General features: G+C 57.6%; 2 protein-coding genes across 10 annotated transcripts; one reads left to right on the forward strand and one right to left on the reverse strand.

Moving 5' to 3' along the window:
• Nucleotides 1-98: 98 nt before the first annotated feature.
• LOC309638439 (aminoacylase-1) lies at nt 99-18,090 on the forward strand. Of its 9 annotated transcripts, none has more exons than XM_082414473.1 (19): nt 99-720; nt 1,089-1,935; nt 8,684-8,895; nt 9,056-9,171; nt 10,302-10,537; nt 13,695-13,815; nt 14,488-14,552; nt 14,643-14,747; nt 15,098-15,192; nt 15,473-15,549; nt 15,635-15,724; nt 15,832-15,888; nt 16,232-16,305; nt 16,391-16,440; nt 16,561-16,705; nt 16,808-16,876; nt 17,482-17,561; nt 17,684-17,744; nt 17,827-18,090. In XM_082414473.1, exons 3-19 carry the CDS (start codon nt 8,702-8,704, stop codon nt 17,989-17,991), a joined length of 1,800 nt encoding a protein of 599 aa, XP_082270599.1. In that variant the 5' UTR covers nt 99-720; nt 1,089-1,935; nt 8,684-8,701; the 3' UTR covers nt 17,992-18,090. The 9 variants fall into 9 exon arrangements, with proteins under 9 accessions (XP_082270599.1, XP_082270598.1, XP_082270602.1 ...); XM_082414472.1 differs by lacking the exon at nt 99-720 and adding an exon at nt 4,724-4,984 and having other exon boundaries at nt 1,798-1,935; XM_082414474.1 differs by lacking the exons at nt 99-720; nt 1,089-1,935 and adding exons at nt 4,850-4,979; nt 6,042-6,373.
• On the reverse strand, nt 1,063-6,032 carry ABHD14B (abhydrolase domain containing 14B). Its single transcript, XM_082414552.1, has 4 exons — nt 5,130-6,032; nt 3,986-4,221; nt 2,512-2,753; nt 1,063-2,149 (listed from the first exon to the last, which is right to left on the reverse strand). The coding sequence occupies exons 2-4, from the start codon at nt 4,194-4,196 to the stop codon at nt 1,970-1,972; spliced, it is 633 nt and encodes a 210-aa protein (XP_082270678.1). The 5' UTR covers nt 4,197-4,221; nt 5,130-6,032; the 3' UTR covers nt 1,063-1,969.
• Nucleotides 18,091-18,757: the final 667 nt, after the last annotated feature.

Here is an 18,757-nt window from a genome sequence, read left to right on the forward strand (position 1 = left end):
CCCCCCCACCCCCGGCCCGCCCGGCCCGGCCCCTCCCCGCCCCCTCCCCGGATCCGATTACAGCGCGGCGGGCCCGCCCCAGCCGCCCCAGTGCCGCAGCCGCCCGCCCCGCCCCGCGCGCCGCGGTGCGCCCCGAACGGCGGCCGCTTCCGGGAGGGCTGGGGCGACCCTATCCCGGCGGCTCCTCCAGCCCCCGGGAGTGGGGATCGAGGGGGTTGGTCCGGCCTGAAGCGCGGTCCCAGCCACGGTCCTTCCCGCGCCACCCGCGCCTGCGCCCCGCTCCCAGTCCCTTCGCCCTCGGCCAGCCGGTCCTTCCGTCCCGGGCCGCCCGCCGGCGACTCTGCCGAGCCCCCTGCACCCCCATCTCGGCCTCGGCCCCGCCGCCAGCGCCCGCGCTGCCCCGCTCCGGCTCGGGTCCCTCGGAGCTCAAGTTTCGACCCTCCGCCGGGTCGGGTTCCCGGCGCTCCTCGCTTCTGAGCCATCCATCCCCGCGCGGGGCTCTCGCCCACCAAGCCCCGCACCCCTCAGCCACCCCCAGCTTCCGCGAGGCCCAGCCCTCGTCCGTCCAGGACAGGTTACCGGACCAGCTGGAGGAGGCGCCTGTGAGCGGTGTGACCCTGTGCACCCGCCCCGTGATTCCCCCAGAGCTACCCCCAGAATTCCTTTTTGGGCTAGGGTCGCGAGGGACGCGGCGCAGTTGAGTACTCGACTAGGGAAGGGGTAAGAGTAGGGGGAGGAGCTGGGCGGTTCCCAAGCTCTCGCTTTCCCGCACCGCACCCCCGGCTGCCGCGCCCCCTGGGGCGCAAATCTACCTCCCCCTCTCCTCCGTAATCGGCTCAGCCTGGTCCCACTGACCTCCACCTCCCCCTACAGCTGAGTCTCTTGGCACCTGGGTGTGTGGGGGTGGGGAGGGGAATCCAATCTCCCTTCCCCTCCATCTGGCCCGGTGGACAAAGGGCAGGGGGACCATCTGGTCCCGCCAGGGTGGGGGAGGGGCCTGCAGTGGCGGTCCCAAGGGGCGGGGGAGGGGCGGCGCTCTGGAGACAGCGAGAGCCTGCGGGGTCTAATTGCATCACTTTATTTCACAGACCTCCAATCTCTGTCTCCCCACCCCCCAAAGCTCAGCGCAGGAAACTAGCTTGGCTGAGAAGACCCAGGCCTAATAACCTGGGGAGCTGTGGAGCACCCAGAAGAAAGTGGAAACGCTGGGAGGGTCGAAGTGGTGGCCCTTCCCTTTTGTGGGCATTTCTGATCTGGGGGCCAGCTGCAACCTGTGGGTGAGTGAAGTTCAGAGCTGGCCACACCCTAAGCCTGGTAGAGGGTCTCCTGCAAGGGCTGGCCTCATGGTGTCCCCACCTTCCCAGCCATGGGGTGCTGAATGGTTGGGGAGGGCAGCATGTGCCTGTGCAAGTGCTTGTGTGGGGACAGAGTATGCCTGTGTGCCTGTGCATGCAATGCAAAGCTGCTGTGAGAGTGTGCATATCAGCCCAGAGTTGCATGTACCTGTGTGGTTGCCCCCAAGTGAAGGATCATATTTGGGAACATAGATGACTGTAATGTGTATGCATGCATGTGGGCATGTATGTATTTGTGGCCTAAGAGGTGAAGGTAGGGAGTGTGTGTACCCGGCAGGGCAGCCAAAGGAGGTGGGAGGTGGGGGGAGGCTGGGCAGAGCAGAGGAAGGAATGCAAGCCGAGCAGGAAAGCCTATAGGAGAAGCTCATCTAATGGATTACCCTCCACCAGATTATGTCCCTTGACTCCTGAATTTTTTTCTCTTGATTTCACCTCCTCAGTCTGTCACTGCAAGAGAAAGAAGAGGAAAAGACAGACCCTAAAAGAACTCAGATAGAAAGACACACCTGTTGGATGTGCAGGATGAGCAGGAGCCCACGGAGGGAAGGAGAGAGAATGAGTGAGAGAGAGCCCAAGGCAGGCAAGTGGCCCACCCCCATCAGCAGGGCTGTGCCTCATGCTAGCTCCTGCAGGAAATCCAGCAGCCCTGTATGCCACTCCTCGGGTTTGTCAAGGTAACAGGGGTGCCCCGCCCCCTCCACGACCAACAGCCGGTGGTTGGGCAGCTGCTTCAGGTGCTCAAAGCTGGTCTGACCCATGGGGTCCTGGTCTCCATATACGATAAGAACCGAGGTCTAGAGAAAGGAAAGGGATGCAGAGTCAACAGGGACCTGCCCCACCAGCCCCAGGCTCCTAGAAGTCAACTCCAGCCCTCCCCATCACTTCGGTCTCTCCCTGGGGTCACCGCAAATGACAGAGAGAGACAAGTTGGCCCAGTGCAGGGATGGTTTGGAGAGGCATGAATTTGTGTATGCCCCAGCACACAGTTTAGCACAGGGCTTGCCACAGTAATCTTCTGCCAAGTACACCAAAAGGGCGGAGTTTGGTGGTTCAACTCCTCCCGGAAGCTACCCCTTTGGTTACCAGTACCCAGGGCCCCAGGATGGACTGTTCCTTGCTCCTGGCAGGGACATCTCAGCCTCCCACATAGGGGTACCTTCACTCTGGCATAGTCGGCAGCATTGATTTTGTCAGTGCAGATGGGGGCCACTGGTACATAGCCCCGGATCTGGGAGCCTGGGGCCATGAGGAAGGGCAGGGAGTACATGCCACTCAACGATGGGCTGATCACGACTGGGGGGCCCATATCCAAGGCATCCACCACAGCTGCCAGAAAGCTGCTGGGGACCAGCTCCCCAGTAGGGGCAGGGGCTGTTGCTTCCTTGGAGCGCCCCAGACCTGCAGGGATTCAGGTGTGGGAGAGACAAAGGTGGTGAGTAGGAAAACAGGGGAGAGAGGGTCCCTTCCTCCAGGAAGCCCTCCTAGGTCAACCTCTGTGCCAGGTTCCTGCAACAGGCAGTGTTGCATGCTGTAGTTATTCCTACAGCAACCTAGGTCTGTCATATCTGTGGCAAGCATAAGGCATTTCCTTCCATGTTTGTGCCCATCTCCCCCAGTACAGCGTCCTCAAAGAATCAGGCTCTGAAGCCCAGCTTGGCCAGATCCAAGTCCCAGTTGTCCACTATAGATTATGTAAGCTTGGGAAAGTCCCCTCAGCCCTCTCTCTACTGTTCAGTTTCCCCATCTGTTAAAAGGAGGTAACAAAAGTGTTTGCCATTTGAGAGTGTTGTGAAAATTGAGTTAACTGCTTCAAGGCACCTGTCCCAGGGCTGGCAGGGTAGATGCCTCCAGGACAGTGGATGAGGGGCTGGCTCTGCACACATCCCTCCCCTCCAATTAGTCAGTCCCTACCTTCTGCAGAAGAATTAGTTCAAGGCCTTGGCCCTGAAGCTCAGCCCAATCCACTGTCAGAACCAATCCTGTCCCGGCCTAGAGGCCCGCCCTTGGGCACTGAAACCATACCAGCCATGGCCAGTGAGGGGAGCAGGTTGGCCATGCTGCCACCTTCACACTTGGCACCATGGGCTGGGGCCCGCCAGTTGAGGTTATGACTGGCAGTCTTGTGCTGCTCCTCCCTCCCTCAGGACCTAAATTAGGGCTTTGTACGTGGGATCATGACTGGGGGCTTAGCCACCCCCAAAGGTGCCAGGGGACTCAGTGTCACTCCTCAGGGCTTCCAACAGAGCCTGTGGTCTCTTTCAAAGTATTTTACTTCCAATCGACTGAGCACCGATTATTATGTGTTAGGTACTGGCCACATACTCACATGGATAATCTCATTCCATTCTCATTAGAGCCAACCCCAGAATGAGTGTGGTTATCTCCCATTACAGATGAGGAAACAGAGGCAGAGACACTGAGACACTGCCCCGGGCAACACAGAAGCAGCTGGGCAGTGTCCAGACCACATCCGGATGGACTAGAAAAGCTCGAAGGCCCTTGTAGTGTACACTGCGCCCTGTCTAGCTCAGGAGTCAGACTTGCTAGGTCCTCCCAGTCCCCCAGCCCCCAGCCCTGGGTCCCCAGTGAGGCTCCCACAACCCCTGTCCAGAAGCCTTCCCTGGAGTTACCTGGCAGGTCAATGGCCACAGCCCGGTAGCCAGCCTGGGCCAGCCTGTGCAGCGTGCCCAGGTTCTGCCAGGTCTCGGAGGAGAAGCGTATGCCATGCAACAGCAGCACGGAGAAGCGGGTGGCCTGCCCACTGCCCGGGTGAGCCTCTCGGAAGAAGAGGCTCTGGCCCTGCACCTGGATGGTGCCCTCGTGCTGCTCCACGCCCGCCATACCTCCTGCTGTGCTGGTGAAGCACCTGTGGTTCAAGGCCAGGCTGATGAGAAGCCACAGAACACCCTGCCCAGGTGGAGCAGGGAGGCTGCCACAGACAGGGCAGGGGTCCCTCCTGGAGCATCAAAACTCTAGGAACATGCTTTGGGGTGAGGAAGACATAGGTGTTATTTCTGCCTCTGCCACTACCTAATTGCCTTGGTTTCCTCATCTGAAATATGGGACATTAAAGCCTACCTCAAGAATTTATGAGTTAAAAAAAAAAAGAAAAAGAATTGATAATTGATGGTGCCTGCCTTTGGAAAGAACTTAATACATGGGTCTCCCATTACAATTATTGTTCCCATTGTTATTATCCTTTTCTACAAATGGGGATAATACAATAGTACTAGCTCCTAGGTGGTTGATAGGATTAAACGAGGCCAGGCATGTAAAACACTCGCCAGTGCCTAGCACATAGTAAGCATAGTAAATGTATCAACGGTAAGTAGCTGACTATTTTGCTTTTCAACAGTTTCCTCTTCCAGGCACTGTTATAGGTCGTAGGTTGGCATCGCAGGCCGAAGAGGATACGGGTTGGAGTAAAAAAATCTGTTTTCCGGAGCCGGAAACCGGAGCTCTGAGCAGGGAAAGGCTTTGAAGTTCCGGCGGGCGAGGGAAGCGAGGTGCTCAGCGCGCTGCCCGCTGGGGCCCAACGCACTGACGCCGCGGCCAGGGGCGCGGTCACCGGCGCCGCCACCACTCGCTCTGTCCCCTCCGAGGACCTCGGTTGTGGATCGCAGGGTCTGGTAGGGTGCATGCAGAGGGGGTGGGGGCAGACCCGAGGAAGGGAACCTGGGGAACCGTGATGGGCAGAGGAGAAATTTTGGGGTAGGTCGGGGTGGGTTCTAACTGGAGAGAGGAAGAGAGGGTTGGGGGGCGCAGGGCAGGTACCTGGGGAGCTGCGTGGGCTCTCGCAAACAGGAGGCGGGCGAGTGCAGGCGGCGACTGTGGCCCGGGGCGGGGAAGCAGGGATGTGGCCCGAGGGCGCGGGCTGGGCCGTGCTCCGGGGCGCCCGCTTGTGGCCACAAGACGTCCCAGGGCCAACGGGTGCTGCTAGGCCCATCCTTCTTCTCACAGCTGTCTCAGTTTCCCCACGCCCCTCGGCCCCACGTGCCCCAAGCACCGGATTGGGTCCGGCCCCGAGACCCTCAGCGACCTGCTCCACGTGCATGTGATGTGGCTTGAGAAGGAGGGTTCCTTTGGGGTCTCATCCTTCCTGTTCCCTCCCCCTTCCTCCCCACCCCCTCATCCCCAGCCTGGGCTGCCCAAACCCAGAGTCGTCAGTCTGGCATGTGGTTGAGGCCCAACAGATTTGAATGTGAAGCTTTGCCAATGCCCAGCCTTGATCGTTTTCCCAACGCCTCCGAGCCTATTTCCTTGCCTGTAGAATGGGTGTGATGTTGCCTACCTCACAGAGTGCTAATAAGGAGTGAATGCTGCGTGTTCCGTGCAGCCTCCCTGTTCCAGGCCTGCCCACACAGGCGAGGGACAGATCAGATGTTGGTCACATGTCACCAACCAGGATAGGTGACATATAGAGACGTGAAGGAGCCTAGAGGCCACCCCGGGCTCTGACCGAGTGCTCGAGCGCGTGTGTATTTGCAGGGGTCAGGGAAGTGGATGGCCGGAGACCTGGGGCTGCTGCATAATAATACTAATATCTGGCAGTTACACAGCGAGGCTTCCGCGCCAGACAGTGTTCTAAGGCTTGACCGATCCTTCAGTCCTTAAGACAGGCCTCTGTGGTGGTGACAACCCTATGTGGTCCTTAAGACAACCCTTATCCTTAACCCTGCTGTACAGACAGGAGACTGAGCAAGGGTGGAGACGTGCTGGTGGGAAGAAGTCGGCTGGCCCTCCCCCGGCTCTCAGGCCGAAAACAATCCGGAAAATCTGAACGGGGGGAGAGGGGCGCCGAGCCTCTGTGCTTTGGGGCGCCGCCCCCAGTGCCCCCTCCAACTCGGCTGCTAGGCGGGGACCCGAGACCGCGGACTGCGCAGGCGCGCGGAGGCTCGCAGCCGCCCGCAGAGAGGCGGAGGCTGAGGCAGCGCCAACGTCTAGGGGCTGTTTGGCGCTGGTTGCACCTGAGCGGAGCCCGCCCCGCGGTGGCAGACCCGATCATGCCTGTCGTCCCGGTGAGTGTCCCCGGGGAGTGAGGCCAGCAGGGTGTCCGGGGGCGGGCCATCCTTGCCCTGCCCCTTGCCCCCGGAGCCCTGGGACAGAGTCCTGCTGGGAGGGGCCCGCGCTGGGGCAGCGAGTATGTTTGTGTTCGTGTGTCAAGTGTGCGCGCCCGCGCGTTTGTCAGCGTGTGTTTGGGGGTCTGGGTGTATGTGTATGTGTGTGTGTGTGGTGTGTCGGTGTTTCTGTGTGCCTGTGTTGGGGGGGGTATGTCAGCCTGTCTGCCCGCTTGTGTCTGTGTATGTCTACTGTGTGAATTTCTGTGTGCGTGTGATTTTAAGGGTGTATATCTACCTGTGTGTGTGTATTTCTGAGGGTCTGTGTTTGGGTGTCCGTCTGTCTGCCTGTGCCTGTGTATTTCTTGTGTGCGTGTGTAGTTTTGGGGTTGTGTGTATGGCTGGGTGCTTGAAATATGAGGGTCTGCATATCGTTTTGAAAGCGTGTGTGTGTCTACCTGTCCCTCTGCCTTCCTGATAGCTGAATGTGCATGACTTTGAGGGTATTTCAAGGTATCGATTGTGCAGAGGCCCGTGCGTGTGAAAGGAGGCTGCGTGTACGTGCAGGGAATAGCTTGTACAAAGGAAAAGCGTTTGGGGACAAGAGTTTGTGTGCACGTCTGTACACCTGTGTGTCATTGTCGACGCGTATGCCAAGGACCTAACGCGGATACAGCGCCTCCCTCCCCTCCCCCCATATCTGTAGCGTACTGTTGTCTAGTGCTCCAGCTGCCTGGGTTGCCATAGCAACGGCTGAAGTCCGGTCCCTCCCTATCGGGATAGGTGCCCCAGGGCACCAGGCCCACCAGAGGAGAGGTTCAGCTCGGATGCTCTGCCTGGTGGGAACCTAGGCTGCCGCGTTGGAGGCTTGTGTCCGAGGCTGGTCGTGGTCAGAAAGAAGAGAGGAGCGTGCTTTTCCTCCACTCAGCACCTGGTCCTCCATCAGCCCCAGAGGGGCTGCCACTGCCCAGTCACCACCTGACCCTTGAGCCTGGGGGTGGGGGCTTGGGAAACAAGCTTTCTCGTTCCAGGAGCGGTGGGGGATGGGGGGGGTCCAAGGCGATTCCCCAGCCCTGAACTCCGGCCAGCGCCCAGCTGACACTCAATACAGACCTGTTTACTGGAATCTGGGAACAAGGCAGGCCTGCTCACCCTAGACCCAAGAAATGATAAGACAGCCCCTGGTCAGGTCCACTGTATTACCGAAATCTCACAGGAGTCTTGGGAGGGCAGCCGCCAGGTTATTCTCCCGGTTTTACTGACAAACAAGGCACACAGCCAGGAATTGGAAGAGCAGAGTCTCAAAGGCAGGGCTAACTGCTGTCTGGGTCCTGGGTACTGAGGTCTGTCTTCTGGGCTGGCAAAGGACTCAGACTAGAGGAGTCCATGAAGCAGGTCATTTGGCGTGAAGCTGGGGGGTGGGAGGCATTTGTCTCTCCAGCCTCCATGCCTCCCTTTCCACTTCTAGATGTGCCATGCTTCTCCCTAGCCCCATACCCCCTCATGCCTAGGCATTTCCTCCATCAAGGATATTCTCCATGAGTTCTCTTTCCACTTAATATCAGCTGGGGTAGAGCATTAAATATTCCCATCAATGGTAAAACACATTCTGATTTTAGCATTATTATACGCAGTGTGATAAAAAGAACCATTTCAAAACATGCCCTCAGTGGGACATCACTTTACTCTTTGATGTCTTTCATCTTTGATGACCCTCAGCACTCTGTCCACCAGTTCATCCGTCACCTCAGAGCTTTGGTTTCCTCCTTGGCCAACTGAGTGTGGCCTGGTGGTTAGGAGCCCAGCCCTGGGCTCAAGTTGCAGTTCCCCTGCTTGCTACTCTGCACTTTGGGTAAGAGAATTTACCTCTCTGAGCTTCAGTTTCCTCATTTATAAGAGACCTATAATATCTGCTCCCTAGTGTTTTTGTGTGGGTTCATGAGTTGTTACATGTGAAGGGCCAAGCACAGGGCCTGGCTGTCATAAGCACTTGATGAATGGAAGTGGTTTTAGCTGGCACAAGGATGATGGTGGCCACTGATGCCAGGGGGACATCTCAGATGCTCCTCACGCTTTGGGGTATCTGAGCCCTTGCCCTGGCATGTGAAGTAGTTGGGTGTGAACCCTCAGACCCTTGCCTGGAGCAGAGGAAAGGGCAAGGGCTGAGCTTTTCCTCTGCTGGGAGCTCCTGGATGGGATTTGAGAATGGGGTCCAGGGGACCTTGCGGGGGCTCAGCCCTACCCTCTTCTCCCTCTCCTCTCCTCCTCCAGACTGTGGTACAGACCTCCATGACCCGGTCCCAGGTCGCCCTGCTGGGCCTGGGCCTGCTGTTCATGCTGCTACTGTACGTGGGGCTGCCAGGACCCCCTGAGCAGACCTCCTGGCTCTGGGGAGACCCCAATGTCACGATCCTGGCTGGTCTCACCCCTGGCAGCTCCCCCATTTTTTACCGCGAGGTGCTCCCACTTCACCGGGCCCGCAGGTGGGTGCTGACCCCAGGGTGTAGTGGAAGGACTAGGCCCAAGGGGAGTCCCTGTGTGGGTCCCCCAGCTCAACTCAAAGTGCTCAGGGCCTGGGAGGGCAGTGGGAGAAGCCTGGGAAGAAAGAACCCCCAGAACACACACTCCCCTGTGTGCCCACAGGGTGGATGTGGTGCTGCTCCATGGAAAGGCCTTTAACTCCCGGACGTGGGAGCAGCTGGGCACACTGCAGCTGCTGGCACAGAGGGGCTACCGGGCCGTGGCCCTTGACCTCCCAGGTGAGAGCCCCCACCCCTGGGTCTAAGGAGGTAACGTGCAGCAGGGACATGGGGACAGCATGCCAGAGGGGAGAACTGGAGGGGTAGGAAAGCCCTAAGGTATGGCTGGGGAGCATCTGGACCCCAGTGTCTGAACAAGCAGTGGCAAGTCACAACACAAAGTGTCAACACGAAAAGCTCTGTGTTTTTATTTTCTACCTTGAAAACTACAGTGTGGATTGTTGCATGTCACAGAGCAGTTAGCAACATGACCTGCCTCACAAGAGATTGCATGGGGAGATCTCACTGTCCTTTTTATGACAAACTAGGTAGCTTTTTGTTTTTCAGCTATACAAATGATTTTTGCTATTATTCTTGTCATTAAAAAATCAACCAAGAGTGATGCCCTCAGAGACCCATGCCATGTTTCTCTCCCTCTCACTTCTCTAAGCAGTTTGAGGGTGCCAGGCCCTCTTTGGACGTTTCCATACCTAGAGATACAGGGTTGTTTGGTGGGGGCTGTAAACATGACTGGTGTCCTGCCAGCTTAGTGAATCTTTCTGCAGCCTGGTTTTCTTCTCCTCTACCATGTCTCATGGGTCATGCCAGGCACTGTGACCCTCCCTCTCCATAGTGTGTGCCATCAGAGGGATGAACAGGTTTTATCTGGCCACTCCTCGACTGGTGGCTGTGTAGGCGCTTTAGAGTTTTCAGTGTCAGTTGAAATGCTCAAGTAAGGAAGCTGAAGCATCTTTGGACATGCTTCTTTGAGCATGTGGGCAATAATTTCTGTAGGGTAGCCATCAAGGCCAGTTGATGGGTCGAAGGACACACATTTAAAGTTTTTTGACGAATATTATCTTACCCTCCAAAAATGCTGTGTGGATTTACCCTCCAGTCATGTACAAAAGTGTCCATTTTTCCACATCTTCCTTAACACTGTGTATTATCAGTCTTTTTAGTTTTGCCAGCATGGTGAATGAAAGATGGTTTTCTAGAAGCCCTATCACAGTACAAAAATAACGTCTAGGAAGTTTGGGGTAGCAGATGCTATATGCCACTGCCTCCCATCTCTTTCCCCCACTATGGTGGGCAGGAAGTCCTGACCTCCTTCCCAGCCTCCCTCAGCTGGTGCCTTCTGCTGTTCCCAGGTTTTGGGAACTCGGCACCTTCGAAGGAGGCAAGCACAGAGGCAGGGCGGGCACAGCTGTTGGAGCGAGTGCTGCAGGACCTAGAGGTGCAGAATGTCGTGTTGGTGAGCCCTTCACTGAGTGGCTGCTATGCCCTGCCCTTCCTGATGCAAGGCCACCACCAGCTGCATGGATTCGTGCCCATTGCACCTGCCTCCACCCAGAACTACACCCAAGAACAATTCCAGGCCGTGAAGGTACTGGGAGGAGGGTCTCCAAAAGTCCTGGCTTCCTGTCCCTGGCTCAAGTCATGGGGGGAAAGGCCTCAGGTCTTACTTGGAGGACACATGGCCCCATCCTTGATCTGGATGGGAGAGATGGGGTGTATAGGGAAGATTTCCTAAGGAGGTGGCTTGAGGGCCAGTCCCCATCAGGCCCCAGGATCACAGCCCCTTGCCTTGCCCTGCAGACCCCGACTCTCATCCTGTATGGGGAGCTGGACCGCGTCCTGGCTTGGGAGTCACTGCGGCAGCTCCGCCACCTGCCTAACCACTCCGTGGTGAAGCTGCGCGATGCAGGCCATGCCTGCTACCTCCACAAACCACAAGACTTCCACCTCGTCCTCCTTGCCTTCCTTGACCATCTGCCTTGAGCTCACCCACTGTCCAGGCCCCAGGCCTGGCCTGAGCTTGGAGGATCTGGACCAGTCTCCACCAGGGAGGCAGCCCCTGGGGTTGGAGGGCAGAGGCCAGAGGGCCAGGCCCAGTCAGGACCTCTCATTTCATCTCAGAGGCACAATAAAAAAGACATTTTTGTCATGCCTAGGGAGTGACAGGTCCTGTTTCCTGGCGTTGCTGCAGGTGGGGTTAGAGTTGGAGGCAAGACTGGGACTGCTTTGGGACTGAGAGCTGGAGGGATTGCTCCAGCAGCCTGGGAAGGCTAAGGACATGCGCTACGTACTAGATGGCTGCTGAGTGGCTACTCTGACTCAGTTTCCTCATCTGTAAAATGGGCATGATGGTAACACCTAGCTCAGAAAGTGGTTTTAGGATTGAGTCTGGTTAAGCAGAGCACTTGGCCATACTGGGCTGGCAGCGTGGGAGTGTCATGGAGAGGGGGTGTTACTACTGCTGAATGACCACTGGGATTGGTGGGAAATCCAGGGTCTAGCGGCTGAGTTGAGTGAGTCAGGAATAGAGGACCTATGGCTGAAAGGAGCAAGATTTGTAAAGGTGGGGTGGAGAATGTGGTTTAACAAGTAACACAGTATTGGGGAGAGGGAAATTTCCCCCTCTACCCCTCTTGAGTTCTTGGCTGGACTAACAATAAAATTGACACAAAACAGATTAATAGGAGAAAAAGAAATTTTAATCATGTGCAAGGAGGTCTCATAGAAATGGGACCTAAGAAGTGGCCAGAGCAGGCAGCTTTTATACTTTTTAGACAAAGAATAAATTTGTGAGGACTTGACAGGACAAAGAAGCATATTTTGGATGCTCAATTAGTAGAGAATCTAAACAGAGTGGGCTTGGGGGTAGTAAATTAAAGAATTAACAAGGTTTGTTTATACAGACTTCTCAGCCTGAATTCCCTATCTCCGGAAATCAGGGTGTCCTACCTCCAGATGCAGGGAGTGTACCTTTTGCATAGAGATTTATTTCTTGTTTTCAGGGAGACAGAAAGGAGGGTCAGAATGTCTCTCTTGCATTGGACATTTCTCAAGTGACTTTAATTCGAAATAATCAGCATGCTACTGAGGCACATACCACAAGCACCAAGCCTGCTTGCCCCTGGGAATCTGTGGGTCAGCAGACTGACTTAAACCTCACGACGGTTGGATGGACCCTACCCTACCCTGCCAGCCTGCCTCCTCTGTGCCCAGAGGTTGAAGTCTTCAACCCCACCCCTCCCCAAGCTGATTCAGCCCCTGGAACAGAAGGCAGAACTGGCTGAGAGTACAAAGGACAGCCGGACACACAAATGGGCAGCTACAACTGTGTGCAGCCTGTGGGTGGCCAGTGGGACACCTGTGCCTATTTATCTTCCCTCTCCAGTGGCTGCAGAAGAGCCAGGGAGGCTGGCTCAGGGTCAGCCAAGAAGATGCCACACGTATGCTTTTGTGCAGTTTCCCACCTCTCATTCTGTCATACAGCATCACGATTACATCCTCTCATCGTGCCATCCTCTGTCACACCCAACCACCATCTCACACTCACATTGTCATACACACAGTCACCCACTGATACACAGATTTGCCTGCACAGTGGTGCGATCACACATGCGCCCATCCGTTCATTTATCCTTCATTCCTGGCACGCTGTCCGTCTGTTCTGTGCCCTGCCAGGGACGGAATCCTGCGGGTACATGGACCAGCCTCTTGGAGCTCACAGATATTAACCAATAACCTCTCCACACAGGGAGCATTGAGGCAGTCAGGGAGGCCGCCCCTGAGGAGCTGAGGCGTGAGGAGGGGAGAAGTCCAAGACTCGCGGGAGGGGGTGGTGGAGCAGGCCGGGGCCAGACCCAGCAGGACTTTTCAAAGCTGTACTCTGAGAGCGAGGCGGCGCTCAAGAGGGCAGCTGCGACGTTTCCGGTCAGTGCCCGCCTTCCTCCCTGCTGGCCCAATCGGGAGGTTGCAGGAGGTGGGGCCCGCTGCCCAGGGCCAAGGGCGGGGCCTGCGGGGGCGGGGCCAGCCTGTAGCTCGCAGTCGGCCGCAGGGCGGAGCCGGCGGCGGAGGCAGCTTCTCCGGGGCGGGCGCCTGAATTCCTCATGTAAGTGGCGGAGGCTGGAACCACTGGCTGGCGGAGACGCCCACGCTCGCTGGGCCTTAGAGATTGGGACGGCCCTGATTTGCAGTCTTCGGTCCCGCCCTGCGAGGTCCGGCCACGTGGTGGGCGGACCGCGGCAGTTCTGATCCGGAGACCTCGCAGGACCCGGAGTCCCGCCCACAGTCCAGGGCGGACGCCGAGAGGGGAGCGCGGGCCCAAGACCAGCAGAGAGCGAGGTGGGGGGCCGTGGAGAGGGGTAGAGGGATCTGGGGCTCCCTGACCTGAAATCCGGGCAACTGGGAGAATTTTTTTGAGGAGGGCGGGGGGAGTCAATGTCTGGGTTCAAACGTGGCTCAGCTACTTTCTAGGTGTCTCTGAATCTCTCTTAGCTTTTTCCTCTGTAATGCGGGCTTTCAGAGGCACGAACTTCATGGGGCTCCTTGGGGGATTAAATAAGGAAATGTGTTGAAAGTAGCCAGCACAGTGCCTGAAACAGAATGGGGGCTCTGTAACTGGGGGCTCCGAAACAAGGTGTTTTCTCCCTGCGGGGCGGCCGGGGAACCGCCCTGGGGAGGGACTGCGTGTAAATGGAGCCCACCAGCCCCAGCGGCGGGGAGGGGTAGGTAGCCACTCGCTTTGCCCCTAGCTCACCACGGCAGGGCAGCGCCGCGCCATGGCCAGCAAGCGTCGTGAGGGCGAGCACCCATCCGTGACGCTCTTCCGTCAGTACCTGCGCATCCGCACCGTCCAGCCCGAGCCCGACTACGGTGAGAACGCGGCGGTTCCAGGAGGACCTGTGGTGGGGCATCAGGGGCGGGGACTGTGCTCTAAACCAGGCGCCAACCCCTGTCACCCAGCTGAGCCTAATCTGCTGCCTCAAATGGCGCCTCCATTCCTCTAAGCCATTCCCTAGGTCAGCAGACTGCTCAGCATCCCCTCCAGGCTGTGCTGCTCCAAAAGTTACAACTGGCAGTTAAATAGGGAACAACTTCACCTCACTCTCCAGCACTTGGGCTTGGGGAAGGGAAGAAGAGGCCCCCGGAAGCCTACTGGGGCTGAACAAAGGCCACAGCCCTTTGGGGAATCAGGCTTGGTGGCTGGGAACTGTGTACCTGGGTCCAATCCAAATCCCTGCTCTGTGATTTACCAGCTAGGAGACGGTGGGTGAGCCTCATGTCTCTGCGCCAGTTTCCCCATCTTTGAGGAAGGTAACAATGACACCTGCTTCTCACTCTGGACTTCCCACCTGGCCTTCCACAAAGGGTCACTGGCCAAAAATGTCTTCTTCCTTGGGGACAGAGATGGAAATGTCTCTGACGGATGTGGAATTGTGTTGAGGCAGGGGTCTGCTCCCTTCTCTGGATGTACCCCCAGTTCTGCCTGGGCCCATGGGAGGTGGGGGGAGGCAGAAGCAGCAGCAAGGCTCTCTGTGTCCCCAGGGACTGCCGTGGCCTTCCTTGAGGAGAGAGCCTGCCAACTGGGCCTGGGCTGTCAGAAAGTGGAGGTGAGCCTGTGGCCCTGCATGGGTAGGGGAGGTGGGCCTGGGGCAGCTCCTCACCGTGCACTGACGACCCCTCCTCCTGGCCCTCTCCAGGTGGCAGCTGGCCGTGTGGTGACTGTGCTGACCTGGCCAGGCACCAACCCCAGACTCTCTTCCGTCTTGCTCAACTCCCACACCGATGTGGTGCCTGTCTTCAAGGTGCGGGGGGTGTAGGGAGTGGAACAGCCCTTGGGGACAAAGATGGTACAGATCCCCCATTCGGCTGCAGGGAGCCCACGATTTTGGTCCTGGCACTGATTCGACCTCATAGAGGATTACTCCACTCAATCAAGCAGCCTTTGCCCAGTAGCCATTCCATGCCAGGGGTGGGGTAGGCGAGAGGGGGGTGGTGGAGGTGGGAGGCAGAGATGAGGGATGGCTGTCAGCTGCCCTCTTCAGCCCTACGTGGGCTCCTAGGGCACCTGCTCCCTGGGCAGGGCCACAGTTGAGCAGAGCGGATTAACGACTACATTTGGTGCTTGGGTCCCTCTTCCTGCCCCTGCCCCCAGGAACATTGGAGTCATGACCCCTTTGAAGCCTTCAAGGATGCTGACGGCTACATCTATGGCAGGGGCGCCCAGGACATGAAGTGTGTCAGCATCCAGTGAGTGTCCTTCATTCCCAGTTTCCCCACTGGCCCGTTGGATTGACCCAGGACCCAGGTGTGATTGGAGAACGTCAAGGCCAAGGAACATCTTGACCCCTTACCTTGGGCGGGAATTCCTGCTATGACCATTGCATGGATGGGGAGACAGGGACAGAGACTTTCTGGAGTCACCTGCTAGGCTGTGGCAGAGCAGGGCCCAAGGCTGCAGCCTGCCTGCTCAAGCATCTGATGGCTCCCCACCCCAGCACCTGGCTTACACCCTCTCACCGCCCCTCAGGTACCTGGAGGCTGTGAGGAGGCTGAAGGCTGAGGGCCACCATTTCCCCAGAACCATCCACATGACCTTTGTGCCAGGTAGGAGTGGCTTGAGGAGAGGCACCTTCAGGGGTGGGGAGAGTGTTGGGGCACCCCTTATCTCACATTCCTGCTGCTTTTACAGATGAGGAGATCGGGGGTCACCAAGGCATGGAGCTGTTTGTGAAGCGGCCCGAGTTCCAGGCCCTGAGGGCTGGCTTCGCCCTGGATGAGGGTGAGCAGGGTGGCAGGACACTGAGTGGCCAGCAGGGGATAGGGAGGCTGCTAGTGGGGGCTGGGCCGCTCCACCCTCTCAGGCCTGGCCAACCTTTTCCTCCTCAGGCCTGGCCAACCCCACTGACGCCTTCACTGTCTTTTACAGTGAGCGGAGCCCCTGGTGTGAGTATGCACTTGGACGTTGGGGGTCACTGTGCAGATGGGAGACTGGGCCAGAAGGGGCAGGGGGCCACCAAGGGTTCCACAGCAAGTTGGGGCCTGAGTAGGACTTGAACCCAGGGCCCCTGCCTCCCAGTCCCTTTCTACCTGGGCATCTCTTTCCTGAGCTTCTGAAGGGAGGCCCTAACCACGGGCAGAAACCAGCTCTACACTGTGCATTCTGAGGCGGGCAGAGACCTGGCAGAGGAGCCTGGAATGAGGGGAAGACCCCGGGCCCATCCCAGGGCTGGTTGCTTTTCCAGCCTCTCCCATACTGAAGACACCCCCTTCCCCCTGCCTCTCCCAGGGGTGCAGGTCACAAGCACCGGGAAGCCAGGCCACGGCTCACGATTCATTGAGGACACAGCAGCAGAGAAGCTGGTGTGTGGCGTACGGGGAGGGAGTTTGGGAGTTCCCAAGGCTCTGTCCCGGGGCCACTCTCACATCTAACCTCACACTCTCCTAGCACAAGGTTGTGAGCTCCATCCTGGCTTTTCGGGAGAAGGAGAGGCAGAGGTGAGGCAGCCTGGGAAAGGGCACGGGGCTCTGGGAGGCTGCGCAGGAGAGGAGTGGGGCTGAGCCCTCTTTTTATCTGTTCTTCCCCCTTGCTGCTGCTGCCCCTGCCCCCCACCACAGGCTGCAGTCAGACCCTCAACTGAAGCAGGGGGCCGTAACCTCCGTGAACCTGACTAAGCTAGAGGGCGGTGTAGCCTATAATGTGGTACCTGCCACTATGAGCGCCAGCTTTGACTTCCGCGTGGCACCAGATGTGGACCTGAAGGTGCCATCTCCACCTGGGTTTGGAGGAGGGAGCCTGGGTCCTCAGCCCTGTCCTAGAGGCTCAGGGAGAGCCTGAGGGGTCAGCTCATCTCCCTTCTCACAGGCTTTCGAGGAGCAGCTGCAGGGCTGGTGCCAGGCAGCTGGCGAAGGGGTCACCTTCGAGTTTGCTCAGGTGTGGACTGGGGAGCCTACAACAGGGGAGTTGTAGGAGCTGGGGAGGCTGGGCTTGCCGCATGTGTCATTGTAGGAGTGTACATTTGGTGTGCCTGCATACTTCCTGGCTTTAGCTGTGAGAGACATGTTTTGTTCACCAACAAGCGTTAGTTCTGTAGGCCACTGTTGGGTGCTGGGGAATACTAGGGAGTGAAATTAGACAAGTTTTTGCCCTCATAGTCCTTACACAATGAAGGGAGGAATAGACATGAATCAAAAAATTATGTATTACTTTTATATAAGTACGAACACATGTGGTCCAGGAAAGGGTGGGACCTCAACTGTGAACCTGTAATTGGAGTATCTGACCAGTCTGAGAGGTCTGGGAGTGTCATCTTGAGGAAGGGGCACTTGGGAAGGATCTGAGGATGGACAGGAAGTGGAGGGCAGAGAAGGTCCCAGGCCTGTGACCTTTGAGAGACTGAAAGAGGGCCTGTTGCTGGACTGGCCAGCTGGATGTCTGGGTAGGTGGGTGTGTGACCCACGCCAGGCACAGCCTACCCTATGAAGAATAGGGCAAGATGCCCAGGCCTTGTCCTGATCCTGCCATCCTTCTCCCCACAGAAATGGACAGAGCCCCGAGTGACATCTACTGATGATTCAGACCCCTGGTGGGCAGCTTTTAGTGGGGTCTGCAAGGACATGTGAGCACACTGGCCAGCCCCCCTCTCCCCTTCCCTCCCTCCCACCTCCCTTTGCTCCTTCAACCCTTCCCTTGCCCTTTCCCCTCTCTGCCTCCACATTCACCAGGTTCTTTCCTCTGCAGGAACCTCACCCTGGAGCCAGAGATCTTCCCCGCTGCCACAGACAGCCGCTATCTTCGTGCGGTGAGCTGCTTGCAGTAGGGTGGGCAGTGGAGTGGTCCTGGGTGCTGGCCTTCCCCCTAACGGCTCCTGTCGCCCCCTGCAGGTGGGGGTCCCAGCTCTGGGCTTCTCACCCATGAACCACACACCCGTGCTGCTCCACGACCACGATGAACGGCTGCATGAGGCCGTGTTCCTCCACGGGATCGACATATACACTCGGCTGCTACCTGCCCTGGCCAGCGTGCCCACCCTGCCCAGTGAAAGCTGAGCCCTGCGCTCTCCAGCCTCCACCCGACCAGTGCCAAGGACCCTTCTTCCCTCCTGCCCAACAATAAAGTCTGTGTGGACAGGGACCACTTCTGAAGTACTAACAGCAAGGATGTTCATGGAGCAGGGTTTCAAAGATAATAGTAACACCTACTTCAGAGATGAGGGTTCATACACCATGGGTTGCACCTGTTGCCCCAGCACAATAACAACTCTGAGCCTCCCCAGTGCCCAAAGTTGGACTACAAATGAAGATCTAGTGTGACCAGGAACAGTGCTTCACTGGCTGCTCTGAAGGCTAAGACTCTGCTGGTGAAGCAGCTGATCCAGGGGGCAAAGAATACAGCACAGTCATGCAAGTAAGGCAGTGCCACCACTGCTTGGCCTCCCAGGAGCCCTAGAACTTGGGGGACTGTACAACTCAGAGCAGTGAATGCTGGCCAGGCACGCTAGGAACCTAGAATTCCTCAGGCCAGAGTGCAGAATTCTTCTGGGTTCTCCCCTTTCTTCTGGGTAAGCTTTAAGACCTGACAGGGATGTTTGGGGTTTTTCTCTGTCCTCACCAGCCTGCCCAGTCCAGTAAGCTATGTGCCCCACTGTCCCTAAGGCACCCAACCACTCATTTACTAGGTCCCCTTCTGGCACTCCAAGGCCCTATTTCCCCTGACTCCCACCCACACCCTGCCATCCAAGGACGGCTAAACTCTTCTCCCACACAAAATGTAGGTACCGACCCCACCTGAACCCTACTTTCAGCCCTGGGATCA

Source organism: Balaenoptera physalus, assembly GCF_965194825.1.
Source record: "Balaenoptera physalus genome assembly, chromosome: 11".
Classification (NCBI taxonomy): Eukaryota; Metazoa; Chordata; class Mammalia; order Artiodactyla; family Balaenopteridae; genus Balaenoptera; species Balaenoptera physalus.

Excerpts from the sequence above, each read along its gene's own strand:
- ABHD14B (XM_082414552.1), bottom strand. The coding sequence starts at position 4,196 with ATGGCGGGCGTGGAGCAGCACGAGGGCACCATCCAGGTGCAGGGCCAG. Across the intron at positions 2,754-3,985 it reads TGTGGCCATTGACCTGCCAG|GTCTGGGGCGCTCCAAGGAA; the intron begins GTAACTCCAGGG and ends GAATCCCTGCAG. Across the intron at positions 2,150-2,511 it reads CCGACTATGCCAGAGTGAAG|ACCTCGGTTCTTATCGTATA; the intron begins GTACCCCTATGT and ends TCCTTTCTCTAG.
- LOC309638439 (XM_082414474.1), top strand. Across the intron at positions 9,172-10,301 it reads CGTGGCCCTTGACCTCCCAG|GTTTTGGGAACTCGGCACCT; the intron begins GTGAGAGCCCCC and ends TGCTGTTCCCAG. Across the intron at positions 16,877-17,481 it reads TCACCTTCGAGTTTGCTCAG|AAATGGACAGAGCCCCGAGT; the intron begins GTGTGGACTGGG and ends TTCTCCCCACAG.